This window comes from Athene noctua, chromosome Z, assembly GCF_965140245.1.
Source record: "Athene noctua chromosome Z, bAthNoc1.hap1.1, whole genome shotgun sequence".
Classification (NCBI taxonomy): domain Eukaryota; kingdom Metazoa; phylum Chordata; class Aves; order Strigiformes; family Strigidae; genus Athene; species Athene noctua.
In genome coordinates this window covers 79,865,363-79,880,285 of record NC_134077.1, presented here as the reverse complement: position 1 = coordinate 79,880,285, position 14,923 = coordinate 79,865,363, and the positions used below count along the sequence as shown (strand labels likewise).

The 14,923-nt window shown below is 47.3% G+C and overlaps 1 protein-coding gene across 1 annotated transcript; it reads right to left on the bottom strand.

The window, feature by feature from the left end:
* Positions 1-273: 273 nt before the first annotated feature.
* LOC141973568 (thioredoxin-like) lies at positions 274-7,812 on the bottom strand. Its single transcript, XM_074932290.1, has 5 exons — positions 7,586-7,812; positions 3,696-3,800; positions 2,878-2,940; positions 2,040-2,105; positions 274-465 (listed from the first exon to the last, which is right to left on the bottom strand). The coding sequence occupies exons 1-5, from the start codon at positions 7,607-7,609 to the stop codon at positions 403-405; spliced, it is 321 nt and encodes a 106-aa protein (XP_074788391.1). The 5' UTR covers positions 7,610-7,812; the 3' UTR covers positions 274-402.
* Positions 7,813-14,923: the final 7,111 nt, after the last annotated feature.

The window sequence follows — 14,923 nt, the reverse complement described above, 5'->3', positions numbered from 1 at the left end:
TTCCCTTTCTGTATCTGCAAGCCAGACTGCCATTCTTCAGATTATAGCCTGGTGACTACCACCTCAGTAAGGTGGTAGCAGACTTCTAAAGCAACTGCCATTGCCATCCCATGCAACACAACTTTCCATGCCCAGCAATAACCCAGTAATAGATCAGATTACGTGACAAGAGTCATTGTATCCAGACAGTCCTCCTTTAACACAGCAAAAACTGACACCTTGACAACATTATGAAATTCCTCACATGTTCAAAGAGAGGGCAATAGCCAAAAGTGAAGAATATGCGCTTTAATGTTACATAGATCAAGAGGATAGTCTCCACCACTGTGTTCTGATTTTTTTTAAAAAAGTTACAGGATATAATTTTGTCAATCAAGTTTCAATGTGTTCCATGGGTGGAGATTAGGCCAGTTTTTGAATGGTCTCTTCCAGCTTCTCTTTGTTGGCCCCAGAGAACTCATGAATCTGTAAAGAGAGATTGATTTTTAGAATGCTTCATAACATTAGTTGCATAGCATCTAGGCACATACACACCTATTCAATTCTGCTACAGTTTTTTCACATCCAGAATAGGGAATATTTTGCAGCTGTTTATCTATTCATTTCCCACTCAACTCATGCAAAAACTAGGACAAAAGTCTTATCAAGACTAACTTCCAGACTACCACTGCTGGTGCCTTCTACAAATAGAAAAGGAAAAGACAATTGATCCTGAACCAGTGCTGTGTAAGACTCAAATGCAGGCTTGAAGAGAGACTCTGGAAGCCACCACAGAGCAGAGGTAGCTCAAAGTTACCTTGGGTTGCTCAGGACCCTTATCAATCAAATTCTGGAAGTATCACTCCAGACTACCTATCCCTGAACCTGTCTTTTCCTGCAAGAATGGTCCTTGTCACAGCTTATGCAGAAGGACAAAGGCAATGTTCAATCTCTCAAAAACAGTGGCTGTCTTCTAGTACCTACACAGCTGCAAGGTAGAGCAGACTACACTACAGAACATGAAATTGCTTGCTTGATACTCATGTGTCCAAAGAACTGCCAATCTCACCCCAAAAAAAGCCACACAACAGGGTGAAGCATATCACTTTCACACACTGTCACATCACAATCACAGTTCTTCCAATTACATTATGAAGCCATGACAGTCTACCCTGAGAAAACTGTCAAAGGTTCATTATTAGTCATTATTTGGCCCTATATTGAACTGAAAGTTACCCAACATCTGACACTCACTTTTAGAGGCACAACTCCATTGCCTGCAGCCATCAAACTTCTATCCAGGCATTGTTTTACTTTAGAAAAGCCTACCTTCAGCTTGCTTGGCAAACTAAAAGCTCAAGATAACCCATTTAGCTCAGCAATTCTTCAGTTCAGGCAGATAGACATTCACAGCTACCCTGCAAAGGCAGACCACTATGCTATCAGAGCATGGTATGCACTTTGTCTCATCCACCTCCTGGCAGAGCAGGCATTAAGAGGTCTGTCCAGTCCTCTGACAGGGGCAGGACCTCCACTTCACAGGTTACACAGCCTCTACGTAAAAGCATCCAAGCAGTTGTTTTAGCTGTGTGTATATTCAACCATGTTAGAGACTTCTGTCTGTGTGAGATTCCACAGGCACATACACACATCTCTGCCTGACCATGAGCTGCATCCAGAGACAAAAACCAGCCAAGATCAGTAAAGGTAGACAGACAAGATCAGGCAGACCAGATCATGCAGGGTGTTAGGCAGACAGACTGCAGTCTTAACCCAGACATCTAACCCCATTTATCTCCCACAAAGCTCTGCCTTTCAGACTGATCTGTAACACTAACTCAGTTCACTACCTGTGAACAATAGGGTTTGCCTCATCAGTTAACTGTTGGTCCATGCTACAATTGCCACAGCACTAAAATGAACTTGCTTGCTCTCAATGTCTTAACACCAGCAGTGCTACAAACATATTATCAAGAGAAAGCAGGCTATGTATCTGACACTCCCAATCTTCAAGCGTTTAGCTTGCCCACTACAGTTCCAGAGGAGCAGAGCCTATGTACCTTCTTTCCATGCTTGTAGAATTGGAATGTTGGCATGCACTTCACATCACAGTGTGTAGCAATATCCTGGAAGAGACAGAAAATAATCTTCAGCTGTGCATGTCTGAAGGATGTTAAAATTTAGGACTCACTAGCTGCCTTTTGTTTAGGCAATAAGGCAAGGCCATTACTGCTCAAAATGAAGTAAAAGCATTTCTGGAAGTCCATCACTAGCAAAATCAATGCAGTCTTAGCACCTCCCTGAAGTAAACCTGAATGATCCTCCCTTCAGCATTTAACTAATGCAATAGCAAAATCACACTTACTACACTAGTACTGTTTGGAAGAAACAGGCCTCTGCATCAGAGATGCCTACTTGTAAGGCTCAAGAGTCCTACAGTAACTCTTGTGTTTCAATCTGACATTGTTCAAATACCTGGTTGACATTGCTGGAACTGCTGTACAGTAGACATTATTGCACTTAATTCAGGACATAAAGAGGAAACAGTGCCAAGAGCAGTGGAGAGACCAGATGGATCACCAGACCAGTTGTGAGCCACTGGTTTTAGGTAAGATTGCATTAAAGCAGCTTAAGGCCTTAGACTAACACTCTCTCCCAGAGCATCAGTGTTCCCAAGTTATCTGACACATGTCATAAGGCTTCAAGTGTGCAGATAACTTGTTCAGGCATCCTCTAAAAAAAAAATCATTCTTTCCAGTGTAAGTACTAAACCCCTATTTCTGCTTCTCAAAGTTGACTCATTTTGTTTCAGTATCTGCAAGGTCTTTTAAAAGTTCTTCATTGTCACTTGTGTGGAACTCATTAGCTGCCCTCCCTCAGCATCACCCCAGACCATACCGGCATATCATCCACATCAACTTCAATGAACAGCGCCACATCACGATACTTCTCACACAAACTCTGGAATGACATAAGAAACTATGCAGTTAAGTGTTCCAGGAAAGCTTTCTTTTTTGGAAGAAATAAAGATACATAGAAACATAAATATATCTTCATTTCTTCCATAATATATAACATATATAAAATATATAAACAATTTACATATAAATTGTAAGGCTGGTGCTGCTCACCCCCCCACACCCCCAGGGAAACTTGCCTTAACTTAAGGCAGCTGTTCAACTGACCAGAGCTAAAATTTCATTTTCTGATCCAATGCCTGGTGGAGTCTGTTGAAACTTGTTCAAACATACTTCCCACAGAAAACTCAAATCTCCCTAGACAATGGTGAAAGGCCTTTTCTTACAGCCTTCAGCTGTAAGATGCTACAGTATTTCATACTTTACAGCAGGAGCTCACATTGCCACCTAAACAAAGCTGGAGTGATTAGAGTAACTGTGTACAGAAGCATAAACATTGTTTCCATGCAATATCCCACCTCCTGAGGCAATGCAACTGTTACACCCCTAGAGATCCGAGATACATGTAAGCATTAGGACAGCAGAAGTTAAACCAGGTTTGAGCTCCCAGCTATAATCAAAGGTCAGTATATTTAACTCAATAGTCTTAAAGTAAATACTTCTGACTTCTCTCTTGAAGAAAATGCTGGCAATCACAGGCAGCAAAAGGAAGTTTCCTCCATGTTATTGTCAAGCAGCACAAAACCATTCATATATAACTTTAATGCAGTTGCCAATAAAAACAGAAAGGCTACTTACATGGAAATAGGGCTTGATCATTGTGCATGGTCCACACCACGTGGCAGAAAAATCAACGACTATAAGCTTCTCACCAGCAGCTACCAGTTCCTTCTCAAATTCCACCTATAAAAGAATTGAACATATTAATGATTTCCCCCCTCCTTTCCAAAACAATTTAGACTAATCCCAAAATCAGGTTGCTCTCAGCCTTAACACACATTTTAGTAGCTTCTCAAACACTTCACTTAACTGAGGTATTTGTTAATCACCATGTAATAGCTTCAGTATGAATTGCTTTCATCAGTGCTAGCATCAGCCAGTGTCTTACTCTTCAATTAGAGAAGACCACAGTTCTCAGTCACCCCAACTTACTGAATTGTGGAAACATAAGACAAAAATTCATCTACCCTATGATCCCCAACTCTGGCAGCTCTGTTTAGTGCTACCCCCTGAATGTGATCCTTATGGTTTTTAAATAATCCATTTTCACATTTCAGTCTTGGCAGGAAGACATCCATTTTCTTCTGGGACAGACTTTCCTCTGCAGAATTTGAAGGGACACGAACCTTTGTACATTCCTTCAGTCCGAGGTCTTTTCCAATCAATGGATAACATCAAAATGATGTTGTGTGGTTTACTCAACAGCATGTTTTCTAAAGCAGCCTCATAATACAGTTTACTTATTTTGCCAAGTGAACCCACATGTAACATCACCAGCAAAAGCAGTGCTACACATACAGACCACACAATATAAACTGTTACTACAAACTTCATTTCAGATTACTCATCTAGAAGATGGCTGCTTTACTGTCCCCAACTTAACAGACCATAGCATTAGAGTTCTGTCAGCAACAGCTAACAGAGCAATAGAGTTACTGCCACTGCACAGTTTTTGCAGTGCAGGAGTTAAATAACACCAGCTTCTGCAATCAGACACAGTAAGTTGAGACCTGATTCTAAGCTATTCCCCCCCCCCATTAAGGAATGCCAGGCAGGTGAGGAGCCAGGAGTGGACAAACTGGTCACAAGTATTTTTTGCAAGGAAGAAGAGAGTCCTGCACCAGCATTCTTATGTATAAACCTACATGAAAGTCTTTCTAAATTTCTGTAAGTTCAAACACACCTGGCATTGCATCTCACTAATAATAAGACATTTCCCCTCCCAATGTAGCTATCTTTAGAAGCACAGCTTCCATGTGTTGAGTTCTTCCATCCTGGAATCTTGAATATTCACTGACTACTCTAAGATCAGTAGCTAACACTCTACACCAGTGGTTCTCAACCCGTGGTCTGCAGATCCCTGGGCAGGTATGCTGTCATCACAGGGGGTCCACAAAGGCTTAAAGCAGGGGTGAGGAACACCTAGCCCAGAAACATTTAGTCTGGACCATGGCAAGCAGGAATAATTGCAATGAAGATAGGAGTGTGTGCATTAACAGACTGTTTTCCCTTTTCTCCAAACTTGAAGACCCTTCATGAGAAAAGTGAAATAAATATTTCATGCAGTCTAGAGTTTTAAATCTTGAATTGTCTTGGTGGTCCACGGCCACAAAAGGTATTAAAAGGGGGGTCCATGGTGAGGGAAAGGTTGAGAACCCCTGCTCTACACCACTTAAGAGACTCTCAGTCTGAAGAGATGGGAACCATAAGTTTTCCTGTCTCTCTGCATTCCCCTCCACTCCTGTACTGGGACAGTATGCATTTCTGCACCCCAATCACAGAAGCACCCCATTTCCACCAATAAAGTTCAATGTCCTTGTACAGCAATCCATGCTAGCTGCTCCCTGTAACTACTTAAGTTCCTCAGTCAAGCCTCACTCCTGTCCATCTTCAAATCCTACAGCTTGTTTTTTGGTGTAACTTCTAAAACCTCTGCACTGTAACATCACCAGCTCTTTACCAATTCCACTTGCTGCACCTGCCAGTTGGACTATCCCCTTCTTACTCTTGTCTTCTGTGCAGCTGCATAATTACTGTATTCTGCAACAAGGAGTGCAGCATTGGGATGTGTTCATCATATGGCCACACACCTCAGGTTTGCTATTGCACAGAACAAGGGGAAAGTGGGAGGGTGTAATACCTACAGCTGGTCACTCACCACACAACACAGGAGACCTGGTCATGACTACAATCCGGTGTTACCCTATCAGTCATCTCTAATATCAACTAAAATTGCTGTGGAAGAGTAAAGAGATGCAGGGTCCAAAGGTGCTTATTCTTGCAACTTAAAAAAATACCAAACTAGGATAAAAGGTCCTGAAAGCTTTCCCAGAGTGAACTGACTAAAGACTATAACCTAGAAGACAAACTTGGATGCCATGCAGCATCACTCACAAGACCTCACAGTCAGATTACACCAACACGTCAACTGAATTTCAAGTTCCAAATGCAAGACTATCCCAACAGGATTTTCCCCAAAATGAGGAGCTCACAGTTTGCCCAGAGAATATTTTTGGAGATTTGGATTCGTAAATTACAGACAACAATAGAGTATTTGGTAGCTATCAACCATGTCAGCAGCTGCTGTGCACAAGACTACATACTATTTCATCACCAGAGTATTCTCCATGTGTTGGTCTAGACTTTATTACTATTCTGTATCACAAAGCCACAGACTTGTTTGCATTCACAGAACCACCCAAACAATGAGGTGCTGCATTAGTGTACTGAATAAGTCAGACAGCACTGTAACAAGGGAAATACTTATGCCAGCAATACCTGTTATTTAAGTACAGGAATGGGCTCTAGTCACTCCTTTCAAGTCAGGAAAGTTGGATTAATGTTTTTCATGAACTCCTATCCAGAAACACAACAGCACTGATCTCTACTAAGAAAGCCACCTGGTCACCTACACACCAGTAGTATGTAAGGTGAGCCAGGACTTCTAAATTAAGATACTGCAGTACTCTGTTACCAGCTTGAGAAATAAAACATGACGTTTTGTTAAGATGTTAAAAGGGAAATGAACAACGATCTGTCATAATGTGAGATTACATCATCTCCCTTCTCATTAGGACTATCTGAAGCCTTAGGTCGTATGAGTATTTGTTCCCTCCCCTTGGTGTGAGTGTATCCCCACGTTTCTCTGCCGCAGCAGTGAGACAGGCTGCTCCTGCCCGGGCAGACCCAGGACCCAGACGTGTCCCAGAGCACACGGGCTGTCACCCGCCAGCCCGCCTCGGCTGGCAAAGGCCTCACCAGGGTCCAGGGCGGCCGAGGAGGGGCACCTGTTCGCCCCAGCTCCTGCCGGCGCCCAGGAGCACCAGAAGGGCAGCAGGCCAGGCCCGCTGCCCCTCCTCCCGCCCAGGAGACGATGCTCACCTCGCCGCCTTTCCCACCCCCCCTCCCCTCCCAGGGCGAAAGGCCAGGGCTGCCTCGCCCGGGACCGGCGGCCGCCACACCCTGAACGGAGGAAGAAACGCTACTCACCGCGGCCTGCGCAGCTGAGAAAGGCCGCGACAGGCCCGCACCGCCCGGCGCCAGCGGCCGCGACAGGCCCGCACCGCCCGGCGCCAGCGGCCGCGACAGGCCCGCACCGCCCGGCGCCAGCGGCCGCGACAGGCCCGCACCGCCCGGCGCCAGCGGCCGCGACAGGCCCGCACCGCCCGGCGCCAGCGGCCGCGACAGGCCCGCACCGCCCGGCGCCAGCGGCCGCGACAGGCCCGCACCGCCCGGCGCCAGCGGCCGCGACAGGCCCGCACCGCCCGGCGCCAGCGGCCGCGACAGGCCCGCACCGCCCGGCGCCAGCGGCCGCGACAGGCCCGCACCGCCCGGCGCCAGCGGCCGCGACAGGCCCGCACCGCCCGGCGCCAGCGGCCGCGACAGGCCCGCACCGCCCGGCGCCAGCGGCCGCGACAGGCCCGCACCGCCCGGCGCCAGCGGCCGCGACAGGCGCTTAACGGACTCACCAGGCTTTCTACATGTTTCACCATGATGACGGTTCGGTGTCGGGGTTGGAGGTCGGCGGGGCGACGGTTCAGGGTCCGCAGGGCGACGGCTCGGGGCCGGCGGCTAAACAGCGAGCTGAGCTAAGCGCTGCCGCTGCTCTCTGCGTCGGTCCGGTCCAGGCCACTGGGTCCCCTCGTCCACCTCCGGCCGCCACAGGGAGGTCCCGCCCGCGTCCCGCTTATATGCCCAGCGCCGCGCCGCGCATGCGCGGCGGGTGCCCTCCCCCTCCTCCCCCCCTTTCCCGCCTCTCCGCCCCGTGGCGCGGGCGGTGGGGGGTGGGCGCGTGCCCGGCGGGGGGCGCTGCGGCGGCAGCGCGCGGTGGGCTGAGCCCCGCGCGGCCGGGCCCTGCCGGCGGGACGCGGCGCCGCCGCCACCAAAAAGGGCGAAAAAAGCCCCAACAAAAAGGCCCAGCGGCTGTGGAAAAAGTGCTGTGTAACGATGAGCAGGAAGTACTTCGGGGGCACCGTCCCTCGCGGGGATCGCACGGTTTCCCTGCTCTCCTTCTCACCATTCTCACAGATTTGTTCCGCCAACCCCCCACGCTCCCCGCCAAAAAAAAAAAAAAAAAAAAAAAAAAGGCACCGTGTCGGGGAGCGGAGAGCGGTGCCTCCTCCGAGGGTTGCAGCCTTTCGGCAGGGCACAAGTGCTGACACGAGCGGTGCTTGGCCCCTGGAAAACACTAACGTCAGTCTAGAGCAGGGGTTCTCAACCTTTTCTTCACCACGGACCCCCCTTGTGATACCTTTTGTGGCCACGGACCACAAAGACTTAATTCAAGATTTAAAACACCGAACTGCATCAAATATTTGTTTCCATTTTCTCATGAAGTGTCTTCAAATTTGTAGAGAAGGGGAAATTATCTGTTAATGCACACACTCATCGTTGTTGCAGTGATTCCATGTGAATCTACAATAATAGCATCAACACTCTTGCTCAAATGGCCCATTTTAAGGCATTTTAACGTGCTAATTCCAAATTTGATGCCAATTTTTACATTCAAATTTGATGAAAAGTTTTTACAATTCTTCGCACCTGCCCCCTCATCTGTCTGTGTTAAGTCACCATATAATTTTCTTTTCGTGTCCAGGGCCACCACTTGGAGGAACAGACTTCAGCCCTGTTGTGGCCATAAAGAGGTCTGTTGCGTTAAGAAAACATCTTTAAGAGAAAATCACCTAGATAAAGTGGGTCCCATCAACCATACTAGCACCAAATATACTAGTGTGTCAGGGCAGGTGGGGGGGGATGTGCTTGAGTATGAAAGGAGCATGGAGGGGAGGGAGAAAAGTAAGCACAGTGCTTGCCATGGGCCAGATCAAATGTTTCCAGGCTGGACATCACCTCTGTGTTCCTCACCCCTGCTTTAAGCCTTCGTGGACCCCCTGTGTCAACATCACGGACCCTCAGGGGTCTGTGGACCACAGGTTGAGAACCACTGGTCTAGACAACTAGAAACACTGCGAGCATCTTTAGTAGTTCCCCTCCTGAAGGGAGACAGCCAGGACCAGAAACAGTCCTCACAGAAACAATTCCTATCAGCTTTCCCAGCTGAGGACACTGTCATGGAAACTTAAATTTCCATTTATCTCATTCATTTATTTGTGTTTTGGAAAGCTGCTTTGTTCTACTGCATGCTGCTGCACTACTGCCTGTCCCAGAGTGCAAGAGTGTAAAATGGGGCTGTTGTAGCCATCCTTTCCTTCTGTTGGGCTGGTAGGATTTCATTTTGGAGTACGGGGTTACCGATTCCACCTCCCACTACATGGGACACAGGAAACGTGGTATGAGGTTTTGAGATATTTGAATGGAATATTTCTGCAGACTTTAGCAGCCAGGATACCAACCTGCTGAAGGTTTGTGCTAGGATATGCAAGTGAGCAGAGGATGGGAACACTTCATGGGAGTCCTGAATAAAAAGATGCTTCTTCATTAAAAAAAAAAAAAAAAAAAAAGAAAAAGAAAGAAAATCTTGGATAAAGGTACCAACTCAACCCAACAGGATGTGCCCTTATATGTTGCTTTGCTTTGTGGTGGACACTGAAAAGGTAGTAACATCCCTCACAGACTCAAAGCTTGCCCCATGGGATTTGTGTTGGCAATCTCTTAGGTTGGAAATTTGTACTGAGAATGTCAGATTTTATTTTGGAAGTTTATTAAGTGTGTGGTTTACTACAGCAGCAGAACCACAACAATCACTGGACTGACTCTCTTTTCTGACTCCACAGTGCTGTCCCCTTCTCTATTCTCCCTGACTGGGGGTAAAACTACTGCCTAGGCCTTTCCAGACCTGGTTTTGCCTACTCAAAGCACTATTGGGTGCGGCTCTCCATGCTCTTTCCCCTGCCTGTACCATGCCATAAGCATCCTTTTTTTCCTCTGGTGGCAACACCAGAGGAGCTAGGATGTCTGTGGATGAGAAGCAGTGCCACGAGGGCTTGGTAGCTTTTGGCTTTGGCATTTTCTTCCAACTGATCTCCATTGTGCTTGTGTCCACGTGCCCCTGTGACAGGCAGAGGCAGCTGGTGTATGTGCCCTATGCTGCTTTGGGGAGATGCAGGTGCTGCTGCTGGCTCAGCAGAGGGAAAGCAGGAAAGTCTTCTCATCCAAGGCACCTTGTTTTGAAACCTGCTGTTTGGCAGGATAAAACAATAGAGAAACCAAGACTACCTTCAAAACCCAGTTTCCAAATGCCCAAGCTCAGCTCAGCATTGCACATCTCTTGCAGAAGCTGGTGCAAGCAAAGGAAGGAAACAACCCACCCAGAAAATAAATTCCTTAGAGCTGCTTGCTATGGGTGAGTGTGGGTGGATAAACCCTTTGTGAACTATGAGGAGAGGTGCCTACATGCCCCCTGTCTTCAGATCCTGCCTGTGGCCATTTGCATCCTGGTGTGCTTACAGTCAACTACAAGCTTAGGCAGACAGCAGTTTGAAGTTCAAAATGTTGCTGTGGGATTGTTGTATGGATGCCTAAAATAACTGGACAATAATATAATTTATGTGGTCTGTGCTTAACTCTTAGAGTGCGCTAGTTACTATCAGGACAGCATATAACACAAATCATACAGAGGAATGTGGGTTCTCTGGGAAAAAAACCCCCACACACCCAGAAAACACACCCTTATTAGTTTTGGTTTTGTTTTGTTTTTGTTTTTTTTTGGTTGGTTTTTTTTTTTTTTAATTGTGGAGTGTCTCATTGTTTAACTCAACAGTATTACAGCTGTCACACACACAGAGTCATTCAACTATGGGGGCCTTTTCTTCTCATGTGCCTTCACTCTCACCCACCTTCCTCACAGACATAAATGCAACAAACTTCTCTCCTTTGAGCTGCCAGAGATGAAATGTGGCTGTTGAAAATATGCAAGTCAGCTGTGGGGAAGTTAGAGATTTAACAGACTCTGTGCTTCAGCAGATTGCTGTATGGCATGTCATACCTAGGAGTCCCTTGATAGGACAGTGAACAAGTAGATGGCTCTTGACAAATGCAGGGGGGGAACCAGGAAGCACTTTTAAAGACACATCCTTACAGTTCAGGAACATGGTTTTGCTTGCTCCTTAAAGTCAGATAATGTGGCTCAAGGAAGGACAGAATAGAAGTGCAGTGAAGGCTTCAAAAGTCGGTCCGTAGACAGTTTCTCTTGCAAAAGCTCTGGAGACACTGATGAATGCTCATGCCATCCATGCACGATAAGAATGAATTGCTATACTCCTTTGATGTGTAGAAAGACAGGGGGAAAGAAAGTTGACACGTCTAAATTTAGGTGCCCTCAAGTGAACTAGTCAGCACCAGAGTTGTAGGCGAGTAGAAAGGGCTGTATTATTCAAGAGCCTACACACGCCACGACCCTCACAAACATCCAGGTAGGAATTCAATGAAAATTTGACCTCTTTTAATCATCTTTAAAGCTCCTGTGACAGCAGGCATCCGTTTTTTTGTCCTCTGCTTGTGCTGATTTCTGTCACCTGTTAGGTGAGAGCAACATTCACCAGCAGAGGGGAAGGGCTTCGCCCAGAGCCAGTGGTGAACTTCAGTGTGTTCAGGTCTGGAAGGCTGAACAAATTCAGTTCCCAGTTCTCTCCAAGCTGTTGGAAAAAGTGGGAAGCAGGATGGGAAAGGTAGGCAGCAGTGATCCCTGGCAGGACGTCCAGTTAGGTAGGGCTTAAGTCATGGTGTACCTGTGGATGAGTGAGCCAGAGCAGTAGCGCATGATCCCAGTGTGATGCTCCTACAGCCCCATGTTTGCCTCTGCCAGTGGCTTTCCAGATGGTATTTCCTGTCAGCAGGTGAAGGCAAGGAAACCTGCTGGGCTCTGGAGACATGGATCTGCTTTCCAGGGCTCGCTTTTGTCTTTTTTGCTTCGTGAGACAGTGTGTGTTGGTGACTGGAGGAAAAACCATCAAGTGGTGAGACCTGAGGTGGGCTGGGGGTCTGCAGCTGGACATCCTGAGGGTGATATTATGAAATGTTCACCTATGGAAAGCCAGCTCTTGCAGGCTTTGGGCTCTGGTGCACAGTAGTCACTCATGTTCCATTTCCCCGTAGGCATGTGATGGAGAGTGAGAAAACCCAAACATGAGGGGAAAACAAGAGGAAGAACAAAGGGAAAGGAAAGGGAAAAGGAAAAGGAAAAGGGAGCAGGGACCCAGATCCAGCACCTTGTGCTAAGTTCTCAGAGCGTAACCCCTCCAAGCTCCTTTGAGCATATCTAAGACGAACTTCATCTCCCAAAACCACTATTAAGTCACCTGATCACTCAAATTTGTGACACAGTAAAAGGGGCAGCTACAGCAAAAAGATTGCTGCAGGCATGTCACAGATAGTCAGTCATTTCCAGCATTAAGCAATGGTGCAGAGAGATGCAGAAATGAGGAAGCTGCTTGAGGCAACAACTCCAGGTGCAGCCGCGTCAGATTTTATCATAGGAAGGCCAGGTTATTTGCCAGTGCCTTACAATTGAAATTTGGAGTGTTGCACCTGACCCTGACACTGCAACAAAGCAACAGTCTCTAATTGTACTTTCCCTTTCCTTCCAGCCTGCTCTTCTGGAATATTTTACTTTTGTAACTGACCTATTAAAGGTGCAATAAATATTTAATAATTAGATAGGTATGCTCAGTGCTGTGCAGCCACCACCATAAGTCATGGAGCAAACACGCTTCTCTCTCCCAAGATGGTGTACTACTGATGTAATTATCCAATCTTTTGAACACTTGGCATAGTACATCTGCTTAAAAGATTAGAGGAGAAGCTGAGGAAAAAAAAAGACAACAAGGATCTTGGCCACAGTTCATGTCTATTTACCAAGGGGAGCATATTTGTTAACCAAGCACTTCCTCTCCAAAGCCAGAAAAATATGCATGATACTGCACTCCCATTCATTATCGCTCCATTTTTAGTAAGTTCTTTGGAAAAAGGAATCTCAAAACACTCCAGAACTGGTACTTTTGGATCTTGTATTAGAAGGAACCTGTTAATTTCTGTTTAGAGAAGCCTTCTGTGAGCTCACCTGGGTTTATGGCATGCTCTGGGTCTTCAGAAAGGAAGGTTCTGCTGGCACAATATTTGCAAACACGGGAACACTCATCTGCACTCTCTGATATCAAGGTACTTCAGGTTTTGAGCTGAGAGACTTACAATTTTTGTGTAATTGCCTTAAATATCCCAAACTCAGCATGAGATTTCTGGTCACCTCCTTCACGCTTATAGCATTTTTCCTAGGGAATGCTGCTGAATCTGTCTGCGCCCCACATCCCATGCTGCAACACAGGAACAAGACCCTTTGAGGGTCAGGAGGGTAAATGCCCAAAAGTATTGCAAGGTGCTTGTGCTGGAGGGCATCACTGGCCAAGGATGAAAAGAGAAGTTCAATGCCTGGCCAAAGCATGAAGCTGAAATTTTGTGCTTTGCAGTTGCTGTGCTTGTGCTGGCTGTCTACAGAGTGGGGCACCAGGGCTGCACCAAGAGATTCCTGGGGAGGAGACAACCAGAGATTTTTGCCTTTTTGGGGATATGTGCATTGTATGTGCTGGTTTTGCCTGATCATAGGCAAATGATGGTGTTTGAGGGCAAGCTGTTGGTGTACACGTGGAGATGTCTTTGAGGAAGCAAATTGCAAGGAATAAACATGTGTGTGGTGTCTGCATGGAGGACAGAAACAGAATGACGTGCATTTTGGTCTGAGGTGTGGTGGGTTGACCTTGGCTGCTGGACACCAGGTGCCCATCAAAGCCACCCTATCACTTCCCTCTTCAGCTGGACAGGGGAGAGAAAATAAAAAAAAAATCTTGTGAGTCAAGGATAGGGAGAGAACACTTGCCTGTCATGGGCAAAACAGTCTCAGCTTGGGGAAATTAATTTAATTTATTGTCAGCCAAAAAGTTGTAGTAAGATAGTGACAAATAGGTACAAAGCCTTAAAGCACCCTTGCCCCTACCCCTCTCTTCTTCCAGGCTTAACTTTACTCCCAATTACCACCTGCCCACAAGTGCGCAGGGGGGCAGGGGATGGGGTGGAGGTCAGTTCATCACCTGTATTCTCAGCTGTTCCTTTCTCTTCAGGGGGAGGACTGCTCACACTTTCCCCTGCTCCAGTGCGGGGTCCCTCCTGCAGGAGAGAGACCTCCATGAACTTCTTCAACTTGAGTCCTTCCCATGGGCTGCAGTTCTTCATGAACAGCTCCAGCATGGGTCCTTTACATGGGGCCACAGGTCCCGCCAGGAGCCTGCTCCAGCACGGGCTTCCCACGGGGTCACAGCCTCCTTCGGGCACATCCCCCTGCTCCGGGGTGGGCTCCTCCCCGGGCTGCAGGTGGAGATCTGCTCCCCCATGGACCTCCCTGGGCGCAGGGCACAGCTGCCTCACCATGGCCTGCACCACGGCCTGCGGGGGAATCCTGCTCTGCCTCCTGGAGCACCTCCTCGCCCTCCTTCTGCACTCACCTTGGTGTCTGTTTGCTCTCACATATTCTCACTCCTCTCTCTGGCTGCTGTGTAGTGATTTTTACTGTTTCTTAAATACAATGATAACAGAGGTGCTACTAATGTCTCTGATGGGCTCAGCTTTGGCCAGCATGGGTCCATCTTGGAGCCGGCTGTCACTGGCTCTGGTGTCTTCTCACAGGAGCCACCTGTCTAGCCCCCCCGCCCCCCTACCAGAATCTTTCCACGTAAACCCAATACACCAGGGAATCAGTCTAGGGTTTCCATTCAGAGTTTGTCTGAAATGAGTTCCTGGAAATGACTAACATATGTCTTTCACCCAAGATGAGGCTGCTCTTTGTTGTGTGGGTTCATCAG

Bases quoted from the DNA above. Each gene is read 5' to 3' on its own strand.
- LOC141973568 (XM_074932290.1), bottom strand. From the start codon at position 7,609: ATGGTGAAACATGTAGAAAGCCTG. The intron at 3,801-7,585 runs GTGAGTCCGTTA...ATTCTTTTATAG, and splicing joins TGAAACATGTAGAAAGCCTG to GTGGAATTTGAGAAGGAACT. The intron at 2,106-2,877 runs GTATGGTCTGGG...TGTCTCTTCCAG, and splicing joins TTGATGTGGATGATATGCCG to GATATTGCTACACACTGTGA.